At 48.4% G+C, this 18,803-nt stretch overlaps 1 protein-coding gene across 12 annotated transcripts in view; it reads left to right on the forward strand.

Moving 5' to 3' along the window:
* Positions 1 to 18,803, forward strand: part of SPK1 (guanyl-nucleotide exchange factor) — a 251,368-nt gene that overhangs the window by 15,675 nt on the left and 216,890 nt on the right. For 3 of the 12 annotated variants that reach the window (XM_086778119.1, XM_086778125.1, XM_086778131.1), the window contains exons 2-3: positions 3,587 to 3,651; positions 3,893 to 3,979. In XM_086778119.1, the coding sequence (XP_086634245.1) occupies positions 3,896 to 3,979 (84 nt within the window). In that variant the 5' untranslated portion in view covers positions 3,587 to 3,651; positions 3,893 to 3,895. Of the gene's footprint in view, positions 1 to 3,381; positions 3,496 to 3,586; positions 3,652 to 3,892; positions 3,980 to 18,803 lie in introns of all 12 variants that reach the window. The other 9 variants (XM_086778120.1, XM_086778126.1, XM_086778124.1 and 6 more) reach the window with 5 other exon arrangements.

Genomic DNA, 18,803 nt, shown 5'->3' on the forward strand with positions numbered 1-18,803 from the left:
CCTCCCTGCGCGTGCTGGTGAGGCGCCGCTGCCCTTCTTCCTCGCTCGCCAGCTTCTTGCTGCCGCCCGCTACCACGCGTTAATCCAGCAGCTCTTCCAGGTTGTCCGGCCCACTGTGCAGCGACAGGCAGGATTTCACAAGCAAACACAAGCAAGTCCATCTAGAGCAGATTTCGAAGGTGAACACAGGTCCATCCACAGTAGCTCGAAGGTGGGCAGGTCCAGGCAGTCCAGCAGGCAATTCTCTCTAGGAGAGACCAGCTCTGATACCAGTTGAAGGGAGAGAGTTAGGGTTTCATGTGGGAGACACACACAGAGAAGAAGGGAGAGAGAGAGAGAGAGAGAGACATGTGGGGATAAGTCAACTCACAGTATATGAGTGTGTGACTCCCCTATCACACATGTATATTTGCTCTAGTACACATAGTGCACTTAGTACATTAAAAGTACTAAGTGTACTATGTACTATAAAATGCCTTTACCCCAACAGTCAACAAGGTCCAAAAAGTAAAAGTGCAGAGAAGGAGGTGCTCAACGTAATGCCATACCTTAGAAAATAATATCTAGAGAGGATGATGGTATTTACTACTTCCAGGCTGATTCTAGAGGTGTGGAGTGGTGTAATGTACCCTAAAAGCTTTTCAAGGCAGATTTGATCAGGTTTGAATTTTCCTTTTGATTGGAGGCCAGCCTTTTCCACACTTGATTAGCATCAACCAGGTTTGAATGTAAGATTGGTTATTCGGGACATGTTAGGCCGTGCAAGTGATTATGTAGCGTTAGGGCTACGAGGAGAAGTGCATTTGGTTGTGCTTTATTGAAAATTAATGGCACAATCTGCTGTACAAACGTTATAGAGGCTGTATGGCCTTCCAAGGAATTGATTAATGCTGGAATCAGGGTTTCAAACGGTTGGAACTGCATACAAGACTTGCTGAGGGGATGAGAACCAGCAAAAGTTTTTAAACTTGTTAGTACAGATGGAAGATGAAAGGCTTGCTGTGGGCAGACAGAAGAAAGAAAGTTCTTTTAAACGTCTACAAAAGGCCAAATTGGCCTATGAGACCGAAGTGTTATAATGTTTCCATGATATATCTCATCCTAGATAGTACAGAAATGAAATAACTGAATGTAAAAGGGTAACAGCTGGGTATAATGATAGAGCTAAGTGATAGATGAGTTGTTCCGTAGGGTGAACCTCTCCCTAGTTGTGGTCCACGTAGAACATCGGCCATTGGGCAATGAAGGGCAGCTGTCAAGAGGCCGCCTAGTTCCATTGAGTCGGATGGCTGAGTGGAAGTAGTCTGGTGCCGCTGTAGGATGTCCTGGATCCGGATCTGTAGACCAGATGTTTGCCATGGGGGTGGGGGGCGCTTGGCGCACTGTAGTACTGCTGCTTGCTTCTGCGTGTGATTCCTATGGTCTGTCTTAGCGGGATGGCTCTGGCGGGTGCATCACTGGTGCTCCTGTTCCTTCCATCTTTGAAGAAGCTGGTGATAGTCGCCTGTCGGGAAAGGGTGGTGCCTGAGGCTTGGGGTCTTTGGAGAGGATCCTCTGGTGTCTTCCCATCTCAAGCACAAACATACCAAGGCATATCCGGTCTGGGAAGTCCATAATCCTTGAGAGTGGATCAAAGCCTTCTCGGAAGAGGCAGTGGAATCTCCCCCGAAATTTATACTATATTGGGCATCAGTAGATATAGTGCTCCTCTGTCTCCACGTCTGTGTGGCATAATCTGCAAATTCTGTGCTCTCTCTTCACTCCTGTGGCTCTCCCAGTCTCTTATCTGTAGGCAATGGGATGAGGCTCTGATCTGGCCTATGGCAATTCTCATGGCATGTGACATCATACATGTGGACGTCCATGTAGGTGGCTCACCTGATGAAGCCATCTTCGGTGAGTCAGAGGAGATGGTCTCAGTAGAAGGCCATCTTCGAGCTATAAGCTCAGCTGAGGGTGTCACCCAAGTGTCCCAAATATGCTGTCTGAAGAGGACCGAGGTTCAACCAGGTGAGCCGGTTGAACTCTCCGTGTGTGATCTGTAGGAGAGGGGAGGCAAGTTCATACTGTGGTGGGAGCCGGTCCATCTGTATACCATGTGACGTGAACCATACGGAGACTTTCACAAACCAAGTGTCATGCCCTTTTTCTGCTAGTAGCCGTGAAGATTCCATGACTAGATGGGGGTACGTGTGTGGGCTTAAGCAAGGCCAATGCTGTATACCCTCGGGTCAGCAGGGTATCTGCTGCCGGTAACATGGTGTACTTGGGCCCACTCTTGAATAACCAATGGTAGAACATGCTCCTATATCCAGTTGGTGTTCGGAATTGCCTAATTCATTCCAAGATTGTTGTGTGCTCTCGGTTTGAAAGAACCCATGGAGTAAGACGATCAAAGCTTCCAGTATCACTCCAAGGTAGGTGTATGAGGTGACAAACTTGATTGGATATCCCCTGTAGGTGAAGCTGTGGTCTTTTGTTGTGCCGGAGAGATGTGGAAGACCATCACCTTGGTCTTGCCAAGGTTGACCGTTAGGTCCCGTTCTGTACAGAACTCCTGTAGAGCATCCAGATGCCTGTGCAGTCCAGCCACTGAATATGAAATGAGGACTAAAGCAATAGAGGGATCAGTATGCTGCCCAAGCTTCCTCCTGGTCCATCGAAGCTGTCAATGAAGTCCGAGATCTCATCAATGTATAAGCCAAACAAAGTTGAAGAGAGCGGGCAGCCCTGCGTCACCCCAATTGTGCTAGAGATCTCAGCTGACTTCTCACCAGGCGCTCTATCTTGTCCAATGATGGACTCGTATAGGGCGATGATGCTCCATGTCATCTCGGAAGGTACCCCCATGTCCTGTAGTCTCTGTAATAGGCGGGCACGGGCACTGTGACAAATGCCTTGAAGAAATCCACAAAGCAGCAGTAAATCTTCTTATTGGATGCCTTTCCTTCCTCAATGATAGCTCCGAGTGTGATGATGCGATCCATGTGGAATGTTCCCGCCAAAATCCTACCTGCCCCTGGGCCCTCCATCCTTGAGTCTCCTCTAACGAACTCGGTTGCATCTCCACAACGGACCCAAGGAGCTTAGCCAATGTGTGGCCAATCATGATGGTGCAGTAGTTATTGGGTCCAGGGGGTCTGCTGCCTTCAGGATGAGGGTGACGGTGTTAATCATCTATGTGAGTGGGAAACCCTCAAGGCTCACATAAAGCACGGTTGAACATGAGAGAGAGAGAGAGAGAGAGAGAGAGAGAGAGAGATTTTCTATTGGCAGATTGGCTTACCCATCATTAACCCTTAGGATTTTCTCGTGTACTGGCAATTACTGGTATTTAAAATTTGTACCATCTTTTGTGCTAATGAAAGTCTTTTTCTGAAGCAAGAAAAGACTTGTTATTGGCAGCGAGAGAGACACCAGTGCTGGTTGTATGCAGCAAGAGAGAGACAAGGCTACATTGGGTACAAAAGAGATTTTTACTTGAATATCATAAATGTAGACTTTTTTTTCCAATCTGAACTTAGTGTTTTTTCAAAAGCTTTTGGTTTAGCCAAGCATGTCTGAGCTTCTTCGTTTTACTCTTCAGGTTCTGTACATTAAATGTCTTGATGAAGCACTACAAAGCTGAGACAATCACATTCTTGTAGAGAGGTATGCAACGCAGGTTTTGACTATCAAATATGTAAAAAAAAAATATAGTTTCCCAGATGGATAGCCGACAGAAAAATTATATCATTTGAAACAAGTGCATGTGCTTCCTTGCGTGCGTGTGTGAGAGAGAGAGTTTTTGTTTTTTTTTTGGGGGGGGGGGGGGGGGCTGGGGGGGTGGTTGTTGGTTCTTCAAGGCTTTTTCATTGATATTTCTAGTGGTTGTCATTTTAATTTTGCACAGGAAATGACGGACGTGCCTGTTTGTGGACAACGGTTTAGACGAGTCTCAAGGCTAACTTCCTTTCCACCTTCAGAGCTTGACCTAGTGGTTGGTCATTTTCTTTGTGTCCATTAGGTTAATGCTCATGGTCTTTTGCTTTTGAACATGGGGAATGCTTTATTTGACCCTTCAAGGTGCAGTTTTGTTGAGTCATACATTTTAATATAAGTTGAGTCTTTAGCAACTCTGCTCTAGTGCTTATAGGCCATCTAGGTTTTGAGAATTCAACGTTCTAGTTGATTAAAAGCTGTTTGGTTGGATACTTTTTACCTTACTGAAACACTTTTTCCTTGTTTTCATAAGCGTGCCATTTTTGAGTTGGTTTTGGTTTTTGATCACTGCTAGAGCACATTTGTGGCTTGTATCAATTGTAGCACATAACAGGGGATTGCCATAAAGATCTTAAGGTTTTACAGAATTAAGATTACTCCACCTGACGCAAATCGAGAATGGTTGCAGATGAAGGCTCTGTGTGCAAACGTGCATGCATGCTTTGCACTCCACACTGGGGGGTGGAAGATGGAACCGACCCCTCCCCTCCCCTCCCCTCCCCTCCCCGCCCCTGCATGGCCCTTTTGCTTTGTTTATTCGAAAAGGGCAATTTGCTTTGTGGGCATTCCGTGGAACTCACCACTTAAGAGTTCCTAATTTCTAGAGAAACAGTATAAAATTAACCTTTACAAAACAGCCCAGAGTCATTGTAGAAAAGTCAAGTGCCCGTTGTTGGGGTGTGTGAGTTATCCCATAAGCAAAGGGATTGTAACTTGTCTTGGGCATATGTATAAATAGGGGACTTTCCCACTCATGTGAGGCACCGTTCATTATTTATTTCTCATGTTTGGGAAATCTAGTCATCTACAGGTCCAGCAAATTTTCCTGCTGGGGAGGGGTCGGGCTTCCATCCATTAACACCCGCCCTCCCCCCCCCTCCCAGATCCCAAGCCTGCTTTTCTGCCCAGTTCTGTTTTTTGTGCTGCTGTTCGTCGAGCCCAGAACCTGAGTTCTCTGTTTTGTGCTGCCGTTTGTCGAGGTCTTCATGGTGTCACCCCTCGCTGGATGTGTTGGCTGGGGCCACGACCTTGCCTTCTCCCCATTTGTCCCCTTTTTAGACCCCTTGATCCAATCTCTCGTGTTCTCATTTCTCTCCTGCATCTCCTCCACCCCACTCGTCCCCCCTTACCCTCACCCTCACCCTCGCCTCCCTTCCACTCACTGTCCACCTGTTTGCCTGCCCTACTGGCACCCTCACCTCCCACCTACTGCCTCCCCCCTCAACCGCCACACCGGTGGCATTGGGTGGGGGGGATGAAGGGGCCCATTTCATTCTGCTGCTTGCCTTCCCTACCATCATCGCCTCCTGCATCTTACTCGCCATTTTTTGCCTTCCATTTATCCCAACCTGCACTCACCTTAAACTTGACCCCACGCCCGCGCCCACGCCCCCGCCCCCGCCAATTTCATCTTGCTGCTTGCCCCCCGATGCGCTTCTGCTGCTTGCCTTCCCTACCATCATCGCCTCCTGCATCTTACTCGCCATTTTTTGCCTTCCATTTATCCCAACCTGCGCCGTCTTACTCACCTTAAACTTGCAAACACACACACACACACACACTTTTTTTTTTTGGGTAATATCCAGTGCAGTATATTTATATGCTCATAAATTTACATGATGGGAGGTCTCCGAAATGGAGAGTATCCCAAAGATCAGAAACATAAAAAGAAAAGCTCTATGCAAGAAGCATCCATATCACCCTCATGGCAGGCATCATATAAGGATTGCCGCAATGAGGCTCGGAAAGATTCATATGACTTGTGAATCTGCCGACCCAAGTATGCCAAATTATGCTCACTCCAGATTGTCCAAAGAGCCCAATATCTCACCCAAGAGAGAAATAGTGAGTATTGAGACAAAGACCTCATAAATCTGCCAAAGAGCTAGAAACGTTTCCCAAATCTGTGACTCGGGAAATGGAGCCGAAGATAATCTGAAATTCTCCTGAGGAGGATCCTAGAACACGGGCAGTGCCAAAGCAAATGAAGAACAGTCTCTGAAGGAGCCTGACATCTTAAACATGTGGATGGTGCAATGCGACGTTTAGCAAGTGTGACCCCCACTAACAATGTGCCTGTCATACATCTCCAAAGAAAAAGTCTTTGTTTCAATGGCATTTTACACTTCCATAACATCTCGAGATTCTTCCGCCACCATGAGAGGGGCTTCCTTATATGCCACAGAGAATTAGCATGTTGCTGAATCCATGGAGCAGGCTGAAGAAGCCTGTAAGCTTTGATGGAGGTTAAGGCGGGAAGAGGAACAGGATGAGTGCATGTAGCAGAGAGTTGCAATTGCCAATCCGTAAGCCTGTCTGTGTCAGCCACAGGAGGAACAGGTAGAAAAGGATGTAATAAATCAGCAATTTTCTTCCATATAGACCTATGATGCATTCGCAATGCATAGGAAGCAGTGGCCTGAGGAAAAGATAAGACATAGCCCTGATCATCTACCACATCCTGTATGTATCTAATTCCCAATTTCATGAGATTGTATGCCCGAACAGGTTCCTGTAAAGCGAGTGGAATGTCAAAGATGGCACTCCAATGAATACTTTCTTTTCTCATTGAGTTTGTCCCCAAGCAATTATGAGGAGCCCATTTGACCTTAGAAAGTACTAGTTTCTAGTCAAGTATCAGAGCAGTAGAGAAAGGACAACCAGGTATCTTCCCTACAAATCTCCCAATGACAACCTCCCAATGATCAGTAATCCAATGACCATAAGCACAAGTCCTCATGTTGACACACATGGATGCTAGCATACAAGTCCATGGCTGTTGTTGGCGGAAAAAAGTATGCAACATAGTCGCCTTCCTTGCAAGTACATGATATCTTATATTGAGGACATGAAGTCCACCATGCATCCTAGGAGAGCACACCATTTCCATCTTCATCAGTCTCAATGCTTTCACAGCAGTTTTTGTTCTCCATAACATCTCCATAGCTTGAGACATAAAGGCTGAAATATCCCTGGAGGACCAATGCAGCAAAGGCAAATAGAACTGGACATAGGACATTACAATGGATTGTACTATTCTGAGCCTGACATGAAGAGGCCAAGTAGAAATCTTCCAGTATTCCAGTTTATGTTGAAGTCTTTGGAAGATCCATTTTAGCTGCTGCTTCCTGGTGATATGCCATCCTATGGGATATCCCAAATGCCTGACTACATCTTTGGAATGCACCACCTGACCCGGCCAAAGAATAGAATGCCAGTCACATTGTTTCAGGGGAAGTAATTTAGATTTGTCAAAATTGACATGCAATCCCGTTGCCAAGCCATACAATGAAAGAGTGGTCATAAGCATTTGAACTTCCCGGGAAGAATTTTGTGGCATAAAGAAGGAATCATCAGCATATGCTTGTGCCAAAAAAGATGCAGCTCCAGGGATTTTAAGACCAGTTATCTGTCCTGTGTTTGTAAGATGATCAAGATACATTAAAAGGGGATGGGTCGCAATGGCATATAAGAGAGCACTAAGAGGACAGCCCTGTCTAACTGATCGACCCAATGTCCATGACCGAGACAGATGACCCCCAAGAATGCACTGAGAAGTAGAGCCAGAATAAAGCCAGTAAACTGCATTTGCCATCTTGGGACCAAAGCCCAACTTGGTCATGATTTGAGAGATAAAATCCCATTGAACAGTGTCAAATGCCTTAGCAATATCCATCTGCAATATAAGCACATCTTGATGCAAATACTTAGCATATTCAATTGCAGTCAAGGCATTGGATATATTGTCATGGATTTGTCTTCGCGACACAAACCCATACTGATGAGGATGAAGTCCCGCATCTAGTATCCTGTGAAGCCTATGCACAATCATTTTGGTAATGAGTTTGTAAACTACAGGCATCAAAGTAATAGGCCTCCAATCTGACATATGGTCACACAGATGTTTTTTGGGCACAAGTTTGACTATGCCATGCTTCCAAGAGTGCAGCAACTGATTTTCTTGCCAGGCAACATTGATCATTTGCAAGAGGACTTCTTTCAAATCATCCCAAAAAGAAATATAAAATTCCACCGTAAGGCCATCCCAGCCAGGGGACTTGTATTTGCTGAGGTGGAACAATGCATTATCAAGTTTTGTGTCAGTAAAAGGTCTCTCCAAGGTAAGAGCTTCATCCATTTCCACTATTCCAGAAACATATTGGAGAAATTCAGTCCTAGTCTCAGTCATTTGATTTGATGGGGAACTAGGAGCGGAGAATAATTTCTGGAAATAATTCTGGCATTCATCTTGGAGATCAGAGAAAGAGTGCGTCCAAGAGTCATCTAGCTTCCCTACCCTTAGGCATGAGTTTTTCTTTCGAGTAGCATGCAAGCCCTGAAAAAAGGCTTTTGATGAGCAGCCCTTATCCATGAGGGGCTTCATTCTTGCCCTAATCTGCCATTTGTGCAATTTCCTTTTATCATTAACAGTCAATTTAAACTGAGCATGTGAAAGGGAATCCTTTTCTGAATCAGAGAGAGGCCTTAACTGAGAAAATTCAGTCAATTGTTGTGCTGTCCTTTTTGCCCATTTAACCTCATTCCTCCATTCAGTCATATGCCAGTTGCCATACTCCCTAATGACATTCTGCATACGAGAGAGAAAGCTGTCCCAAGCATAATTCATGTCCTCCTGGGCATGCAAAGGCAAGGGATGAATTGCAAGTCTGATCATTTGCTGGAAATAGTGGTGTCGGAAATAAGCCTGATTAACATGCAATAATCTACTGGAGAGGGGTGGCAAATCATCCAGAGGCATGCCAAGCTGTAAATTCATCCACAATGGGGCATGATCTGACAAGCCCAATGAGAAATCTATAAGGAGATGAGGGCTAAAATCTGCAAATTGTTGAGGGTAAAACAAATACCATCTGTCAAGCCTTGCCCAGTATGTAGTAAGTGCATTATGATGAAAAGTATATCCAGGCACTGACCCTTGGAGAAGCACCCATAAATCTTCAGCTTGCACAGAAAGAAGCATGCTGTCCCATTTCTGCCTTTCCAATGATAGCATATGAGATCTTGAAGTGGTGTTATCTCTTGGCAGAGGGGAATTATTAAAATCTCCACAGATGAATGCATTGGATCTCCATGGATATCTGCATAAAGAATCCCATAATGAAGCCCTCATGGCAGAGGTCTGGGAAGCATAGACTGATGCAAACTCAAGAATATCACCATTGACATTATATTGTATGACCATCCATCTGCCACTGCTGTCATTGAAGGCTAACTGAGGCTCCAGCTCATGTCTAACCAGTATGCATACACCTGAGTAGGTAGTGGTACCAGCATAATATATATCATAACCGCCAAAATAAACATGATGACCAACCATGGAGTGTTGATTATGCTCTTGCAAACAAACAATATCTGGCTGCATTTTATGTACATAATTCCATTAAAGCCTCCACTTTGAGACATTGCAGAGGCTCTGTACATTGTAGGTAAAGCACTTAAGTGTTTGAGGCATGAAAGAGGTATATACAGCAAAGTATCAGATATAAAAACAAGACATCAGAGAGGCAAAGCCTCTGCGTGCATGGGCTGCATTCCATCATGACCCATGAAAGACATAGCATTATCCCCTTCTTCTGAATCACATATGGGGATGCCCTTCTTCAAAACCCCCACCCAATTTTGAAGGACAGGAGCTGAAGTAGAAGCTTGTCCTGGTAAGGGAGAAGAAGCATCCCATTGACGAGATTGAAGGGGGCGTTGCTTCAATACAACCACCTTCTTAGGTTGTTGAAAACCATCCTGATCAATCCCCGCAGATTCCTTCATCTTCTCTTTTCCTTTATCTTTTCCTTTTCCAGCAAGTGACTGCACCTGATTGATTGGTTTGGCATTCTTTGCTCCATTTCTATTTGCTGTCTTAGCTTGCAAATTCTCATTCTTTTCCTGTCTCTGGGGCGGCAAGGCATTGGGAGGGGGCTGATGCAGAACCATTGGGCATTCAGAGGCTAGATGCCCAAACTTGTGGCATGCAAAACAAGCTCCTGCAAACACACCCCACTTCAATTCAAAATACTTTTTTCCTAATTGCACTCCCTCAACTTCCACTGCAATAGAAGGAGGGATAGGTGTATCAGTGTCCCAGAGAATGCAGAACCTGTTACGGTTTCCCATGGGGCGTGGAGGACAAATGACCTGTCCCAAAGAAGCAGCCAGGCCAGGCAACTCTTCACGCATATAGTCCGGGAAGTTAACAACCTCAACCCATACAGGACAATGATGTTGTATAAGACTTTGATAATCCTTGTTTGGGGACCAGGGCATAGCGTGTACCATCTGCTTCCCGTAAAACAGGGGAGAGAATTCAAGAAGCCTCTGCTTGCACGAAGCATCTGATAAATGCACCTCATAAAAGCCTCTGGAAGCAAAATACACTCCCTCTACTACACACACACACACACACACACACACACACACACGCCCGGCAAGCAAATACCCTGCATTCTACTTTAACATCACCAACAGCTGTCAGAATACGCAGTGGAGATGATGACCAGATTTGGGAACACAAGAGCAAAACGCAGTGCAGAAAATCACAGCACAAGAGAGAGATAGAGGGGTGTAACTCTGCTCTATATACACAAGAAGATCCCGAGAATGATGCAAAATGGAATGGGGGCCATGGGGCCATTTTATATGGCCCCAAATACCCAGTCGGCCTGTGCTAAAGGCAGCCGACTGGCCCTGAACCTCCATGACCAGCAAACACACTCAGTCGGCCAGCTGTCCTGAGTCGGGTTCTTGAAGGTACGGTCGGCCAGCACAAAGGCCCTCCTGCCAACATAGGGAAGCCACCCAAGCCATAGAAAAAATAGGGAAAAAATGGGGAAAAATACGAAGAGTGGGGAAAAAATGAGAAAACACCTCATAAGGGCGGGCACACCCACAACAAAGGCCTTGGTGTATAAAATAGACAGGAGATGACGTCTAACAATAGCAACTACATGACCAAGCTCTTAGAGAAATTCCAGCGCATGTGCCCCAAATCAGGAATCACGACGCCTTATAATTACCTCAATGAGGAGATTCTGTTGGCAAACCCTTGCATGTGTGCTCATTGGGAGAAGTAGTTGGTGGTGGAGATGCCCAATCTGGGTAAAGAGGTGGCCACCACCAAGGTGGTCAAAGAGTGGGGCAACCCAAATTTAAGATTACAGAGTGTTCTGCACAACGAGTGGAGTGGACATGCCATGGATTTGATGCTTTATTCACTTCTTGGGTGAATTTTCATGCATGCAATTATGTAATTTTCCGCTCGTGTATACGATTTTAATGGTTGTATGGGTGTTTTTTTGTTCCAAAGTCAAATATCTATGTACTAGAAGGTTGTAGGAACCACAAGGTGTGGGGTGCTGTAGATTAGGAGCCAAGGGGCCAGAGGTTTGACCCGTCCATGCATTAGGGAGGTGATGGCTTGGTAACATGAGTACTGCATGACTCCACGTATTAGATGCCTTCTCATGTTTATATGGTTGATAATGGTTATCTTTGTATTGGGTTCGTGAAAGTATATGGATGGACATGCACACTTGTGAGTAGGTTACGTGCTTGTTTTAATGTTAATTCACTGGGACGGTGAATTTTTATGACCTGGAGTATCTGTAGAAGGGTCAAGTTGAAGTTATCCCATAAGTAAAGGGATTGTAGCATGTCTTGGGCATATGTATAAAAAGGGGAGTTTCCCACTCTTTTGAGGTATAATGCAATCTCTCTCTCCTCCGCCCCACAGCAGATGGAGTGCATGGAGGGCCCTGCCAAATTGCTTTCCTTCAGCAAGCCTGCATTCTACTTTAACATCACCAACAGCAACCACATGACCAAGCTCTTGGAGAAATTCCGGCGCATGTGTGCCAAATTAGGAATCAAGACGCCTTACAATTACCTGAACGAGGAGATTCTGTTGGCAAATCCCCAGCATGTGTGCTTATTGGGAGAAGTTGGTGGTGGTGGAGGTGCCCAATCTGGGTAAAGAGATGGCCGCCAAGGCAGTCAAAGAGTAGGGAAACCTAAGTCTAAGATTACAGAGTGTTTTGCACGAGTGGAGTGGACATGCCATGGACTTGACACTCTATCGAACTCTTGGGTGAATTTTCATGCATGCAATAACATAATTTTCCACTGTTATACGATTTTAATGGTTGTATGGGTGTTCTTTTGTTCCAAAGTGAGATGTGTATGTACTAGAAGGTTGTAGGAGCCACAAGGTGTGTCGTGCATTAGATTAGGAGCCAAGGGGCGGAGGGTTTGACCCGTCCTTGGTGCATTAGGGAGGTGACTGCTTGGTAACATGGGTACTCAAGCATGACTCCACGTATTAGATGCCTTCTCATGCTTATATGGTTGATAATGGTTATCTTTGTATTGGGTTCGTGAGAGTATGTTTGGACATGCTGACTTGTGAGTAGGTTACGTACTTGTTTTCATGTTCATTCACGGTGACGGTGAATTTTTATGACCTGGAGTATTTGTAGAAGGGTCAAGTTGGTGTGTGTGAGTCATCCCTTAAGTAAAGGGATTGTAGCATCATGTCTTAGGCATATGTACACAAAGGGGAGTTTTGCACTCATTTGAGGCATAATGCAATCTCTCATTCATTATTAGTTGCATGGCCTGTGATGGCCACCTTCCTTCATTCCCTTACGCCCCTCTTCACCCTTGCCCGCACTCATTTGAGGCATAATGCAATCTCCCATTCATTATTAGTTGCATGGCCTGTGATGGCCACCTTCCTTCATTTCCTTACGCCTCTCTTTACCCTTGCCCGCAACTTCTCAATCTCTTTGATTCACCAGGGACGGTCAATCGACTAGTGGTGGGCGACCTGGAGCCACCCTGGCTGCCCTGCACTGGTCAGACAAATTGTAACTTTGTGCCAGTCAAAAGTGACACGTCTTGCGCTGGTCAAAAGGAACATCTCTCATTTCGGACAGTTCTCCTGAAGCCACTCCAGCAGTCAACGGTTTCATTCATGAAGAACCTGTGGTGCTACCTGCCCCTGACCAGTGCATGCAGAGATGACCGATGCACCAATTTGCACTTATTGCGGCATCTACCCACTAATGGTGGTATTTCCAGTTTAGGAGATGCCCACAGCTCACCACTCCATGATGTACAAAGAGGCCACCTGTGGAACTACCTGGGGGCTAGTTCAATAGCTAGTACAGTTTTAATTGTGCTTATTGGTTTGCAAGGAGAAGTCGTTGGAATTCAGGCAGGACATGGTGGTATTGGAGGTGCCCAATCTGGGTAAAGAGGCGGCCAAAGAGTGGGGCAATCCAGGGCTAAGATTACAGAGTGTTCTGCACAAAGAGTGTGGTGGACATGCCACGGACTTGATGCTTTATTCACTTCGTGGGTGAATTTCCATGCATGCAATTACGTAATTTTCCACTCGGGTACACGATATTAATGCTTGTATGGATGTTCTTTTATTCCAAAGTCAAACATGTATGTACCAGAAGGTTGTAAAAGCCACAAGCTGTGTGGTGCATTAGATTAGGGCGGAGGGTTTGACCTGCCGTTAGTGCATTAGGAAGGAGATTTGGTAACATGAGTATTAAGCATGACTTCATGTACTAGATGCCTTCTCATGCTTATATTGTTGGTAATGGTTCTATTTTTTTTTTTTCCGAGAAAAGATCCTTTCATTAGTTATATAAAAACGCCCGTAGGGCTACAAAAGATCTCTCCTGCTCCTAAGAGAGATAGAGCAGCGAATACATCATGGCAGCCTGGGAGACTCTCCCTAGGTGCTGCAGAATACAAACATCAGTACAAAGAACTGAGCGGCTAAATCATACAATAGGGGGGGGGGGAAGCCACACAGGTGGCCTGTAGTGCCAGCGGGGGGATCCCGTGTGTAAGGTGTAGAAAGGGCCACAGCGCCAAGTGGTGTGAAAGGCCTGGCGCCGTAAGATCGCCTCATCCGAGTCTCCCCGGATGCGGTCGTACTGTCCTCGCAGGGTGTGAATCAACTCCTGCCAAATCCCCCGTACAGTCTCTGCTGGTGGCTCCAATCTCCCCTCAAAGGCCGTAAAGCACCGGGCCCTCCAGGTGAACCAGATGGTGAGGTTGCTGAGGAGCTCCCATCGTAAATCCCTCTCCTGAGTCCAGCTGGCGGACGAGAAATCCGGTGCCGGAACCAGGCGAGGCTGGCCCCTAATAAATCTGATGGCCTGACTGCCCTGCTCCATCTCATAGCCCATAGCAGGCCCTGACGAAGTCGACCAAGCAGCGGCACCCCACGTAAACATACCCTCTGGAGAGAGGGGAGCCAGAATACGCAGCATCCGCAGCCAAATCTACTGTGCCTGAGGGCAGTCCCAAAGGCAATGTCTCTGTGTCTCCATAGGGTGGCCGCATCGGACGCAGGCCGCCGGAAGACCGCTGTAAACAAGCCAAGTGCCAACTGCTGAGCCCCTGTGGGCGACCAGCCACTGAAAAGCCGAGATCCTGCGGGCCTGCCGACTAGCCCAGAGCCGAGCCCAGAAATCCTCAAGGAACTCCTGTGAGAGTCCCTGTAGATGCCAATGCCCCGCTGCCGCTGGAGAAACCGTCCTCCTCGCCGTCAAAATATGCCGCCCCAGCCGAACAGTATACTGGAAAAAGGTGATCTCTGTGGCCTCAAGGGATGCATAAGGATCATGCCACTCGTACTCCCCGGGGTCCCACTGTAGCCGGGCCAAGGGGCGCGCTGCATATGCCCATATGCGCCAATCCGGGAGCACATCAGCAAGGTCGGGGTCAATATGCCACTTCCGAGAAGCGGCGGCCACTACCCGAATCCTCTGAAAGGTGCACTCTGCAACCAAAGGCGACTCCACCTCCACTCTCTGGAGTCTGCCCTCATCCTGGATCTCATAGTAGAGGCATCTGCCATCCTCAGTGCTAGCTCTGACAGCAATCAGAATCTCCAATTGTGTAAAGGCTCCCATCCACCGTGGGGGCACTGGCTCGAGAGGCGTGAACCACTCTTCTGTGAGTGCCTCCTGTATATCATCCCTCATAATCAAACCCCCTCTGAAGTGACTCAGCCTCTCCACCTGGATCTCCTCTGGTAGACTGCAGAAAGCCTGCCAGTCTCCAAAACTACGAGCTGGGCCTGCCGCTAAAGGTCCCCAGGCTAGACGAGGCCGAGAACCCAGCATACGACCCTGCTCCGTGCGAACCGCTGGGCTCCAGATGAGCGGCTGTCGGGCCCGCTCCTCAACACAAGAAGGAGGCCGCTGAGAGAGCCCCGGTCTCAGCAGCTCCCAAGCTCTCAGGATGCTCAAAGCAAATCTGTCCTCCCATCCTCTACTGAGGCCTGTCCTCCTCATCTCTATGAAGATCCAGCGAATCTCTGGTGCCCAAGTACCCCCTGCTGGGGGCGCCCGAGCCTGTAGTCGCTGCAAGAGAAGCTCTTTCCAAGGCTCAGCGCGTGGAAGCAACCCCCGAACAATAAGCTTCCCCAATAAGGCTGTGCTCTGATCGACTGGATCTATAATGCCTAAACCGCCCTGAGCCAACGGAAGTGTAATAACTGCCCATGCAACCTTTGCCCGAGCTGGCTGACCGTCCCTCCCGGACCACAGAAAGTTCCTGATCAGCCTCTGTACCTGGCTGATGCAAGAGCTCGAGAAAATCCAGCAAGACGTAATGTACCACATGGTCGCTAATAGCACTTGATTTGCCACCACCACCCTCCCAGCCAAGGATAGCCGAGCTGTACTCCAATACAATAGCTTCTTCCGAATGCTCAGAAGAAGCGGGGCAATCTGCTGCTCAGGTGACAAATCAAGGCCAATCTGGCATCCCAAATACCGCACTGCTCTGCCTGGAGGAATCCATCTAAAACCGGGGTCCGGGCTCCATGCCGGAGTGGGAGCACTACTGATCCAAAAGGCCACTGTCTTGCGCCAATTGATCAGTGCTCCCGAAGCTGCACTAAAAACCTGGAGCGACTGCTCAGCCCGAATAAGATTGGCCTCGTGGCCATGCAAAAATAAGCCCGTGTCGTCTGCAAACTCAGCATCAAGCAGGTCCTCCCCCCGGACTGGGAGCTGCAGTCCTCTCAAACCAACCTCTTCTGCCGTCAAATACATACTCATAGCCTCCGCAAAGAAGAGAAAAAGGAAAGGGGCGAGAGGACACCCCTGACGGACTGATCTGGTCAGCTCAAAACTCGGCCCACGTCCTCCTGCAATCAGCACCTGGCTGCGAGCTGTGGAATACAGAGCTGCCACCCCTCTGATCCATCCTGGCTCAAAGCCCAGGCGAAGCATAGTGCCCTCTAAGAACCCCCAATCAACTCTATCGTATGCCTTCTCAAAATCGAGAAGCATCACGACCAAGTCCTTGCCAAGAAATCTAGCTCGGGCCGTCGCCTCCCAGAAAGTAAAGATGTTGTCAAGGATACTGCGCTCCTTGACAAATCCTGTCTGAGTAGCATGAATCAACTCCCCCAAGAAGGGCTGGATCCTCAAACTCAAGGCCTTTGCCAAGACCTTGTAGACAGTGTTGAGGATCGTAATAGGCCTCCAATGCCGAATGTCATCTGATACTCCCTCCCCCTTGGGGATAAGATAGATCAAGCCCTCTGAAAAGCTTTGCGGCATCACCCCAGTGTCCAAAACATGCTGAAAGCCCCTGCGGAGGCCTGGCCCCAAAAGGTCCCAATAGCGCATAAAAAAGGCCGGCGTCAGTCCGTCCTCCCCTGGGCAACTATGTCGCGGCAGGACCCTCAAGGCCTCGGCAAGCTCAATCTCTGACAAAGGCGCACCTAAAACTGTACGCATATGGTCTGTGACCCTCCTCTGCACATGGGCCCACACAGTCTGTCTGCAAACATCTCGATCCTCAGTGGCTGGCTCCGCTGAAAGCAGGTCACTATAAAATGCAGTAGCAATGGCTCTGATCTCCCCGAGCTCAATAGCTACCGATCCGTCCGGTCTACCCAGCTGGCGGACTCCTGCTCGCGCATGTCGGGGTCCAGTGATCTCAAAAAACTCTCCAGTCACTCTATCATCAAGCTGCGTCCACTGAGAGGCCTGACGGCGATAGTAAAACTCATGTCTCTGCTCCTCTACCTCTCTAACCTCCTGGCGTGCCTGGCTCAGCTGGGACGCCACCCACTCACATGCAGGCTGCTGCTCCTGAAGGCGCTGTAGCGAAGCAAGGCTGCGTCTCAGCCGTTGCTCCCGCTCGCGAATCTCTCCCAGTCGTGTCAAAGCTGCAGCGTGTAGAAAAGAGCTAAGATCAATGAGTCCCTGGGCACACTGGCCCGCTGCATCCTGGTCAGAGCACTGACTATCATGCCAAATCCTCTCAATGTCCTCAGCGAGACTGGGATCTGTAAGTACCCTCTCTGGGATCCTCAACTGCAAGCTGGGCTCCCGGGTCCCCTCCTCCAATGCCAATATAACTGGCGCATGATCTGAAAATGAGGTGCCAGCGAGAATGCCGACGGAGCCCCCTCGCTCCCCTAACCAGTCGCCCACATAAAAGCGATCAATCCGTGATAGATTAGTCCCTCCCTGCCGGCGATCCGACCGAGAGAAACTAAGGCTGTCCTGAGACCGGGAGAAAGCCCCATGCTGCCATGCATCAGCGATCCTCAGTGACATGCAAAACCGGTCCCAAGCTGCAAGCTCCGTGCCGTGCACTGTAACATGACTGCCTCCCACCCTATCTGCCGGGTCCTCAAGCATGTTGAAGTCTCCCCCAACACACCAATGTGCGGCCTCTGGCAATGCATCTGTAACCTGAGTCCAGAACTCTGCTCTGGCACTAGCATGATTGGGCGCATAGAGGTTGAGCACACCCAATAGCTCATCATGCATCCTCAGAATGACATACTGTGCTCGACCAGGCACAATGATCCCTCGATCCACAATGGCCTGCCGCCATACATCTGCAATAACCATGCATACTCCTCCCTGTCCACCCAAAGGACCAAACCCTGCAGACCAAAAAGTGTCCCATCTACCAGGCATCACCGAACCATATCTCCGGATCCTGCTCTCACCCAAGTGGTGCTCCTGCATCATCAGAATATCAATGCTGCCACCAACCAGGCATCTCTGAAGCTCCTGCCTCAAGCAGCCTCGATAGCGTATAAAGTGTGCTCCGCCAAGGCCCTGTACATTCCATGAGATGATCCTCATGGATGCCCTGCTGAGGTGGATGCTGTCTCAGCCGTACGGCGGGCCTTCGCAAGCGGCTTGGATGGAGAGTAGTCCCCATCCGAACGGCTGCGAATCTGCCCACCCGGTGTATTGCAAGAATCCCGGATCAGGCGCCAGTGGCTGTGGCCCATGGCGACTGCCTCCTGCTCTGACAGAGCAACCTCGTGTATACTAACATATCCAGGGTCGCGTGCCAAGTCTGCCACTATGCGCACGACCAAATGACGAATCCCTGAGGTATCCACACTCCCGGGATCCAAGAAAAAATGAGCCAACTCCCAAAGTCGGCCTATCACATCTGTCACCTCCAGATCGCTCATGTGGTGCGAAAACTCAATTGCCTGAGTCTTCAAAGTGCTGAGAGCGAGCTCTAGAGTCCACTCCCGGTCACAAGGTCCACAAAGAGGGAACGAGAAGGCCACCGCTGAGTCTAGTGCCTCCTCCCCGCGGGCCGGAGGTATCACTACATGAACGCGAATGGGTGCTGGCTCATGGGGGCCCTCTGCTCCAAAAAGCCGTGTGAAAGTATAATCAAAAGCCTCCGAGCGCTGTCTAATGCCAAGGCGACTCAGCCGACTGCGGATAGATGAAATCCGTGAGGCCCTAATCGGCATAGGTCTCCTCTGTGATGCTCGAGCG

Source organism: Cibotium barometz, chromosome 39 (assembly GCF_041138505.1).
Source record: "Cibotium barometz isolate CiBa-2024 chromosome 39, ASM4113850v1, whole genome shotgun sequence".
NCBI lineage: Eukaryota > Viridiplantae > Streptophyta > Polypodiopsida > Cyatheales > Cibotiaceae > Cibotium > Cibotium barometz.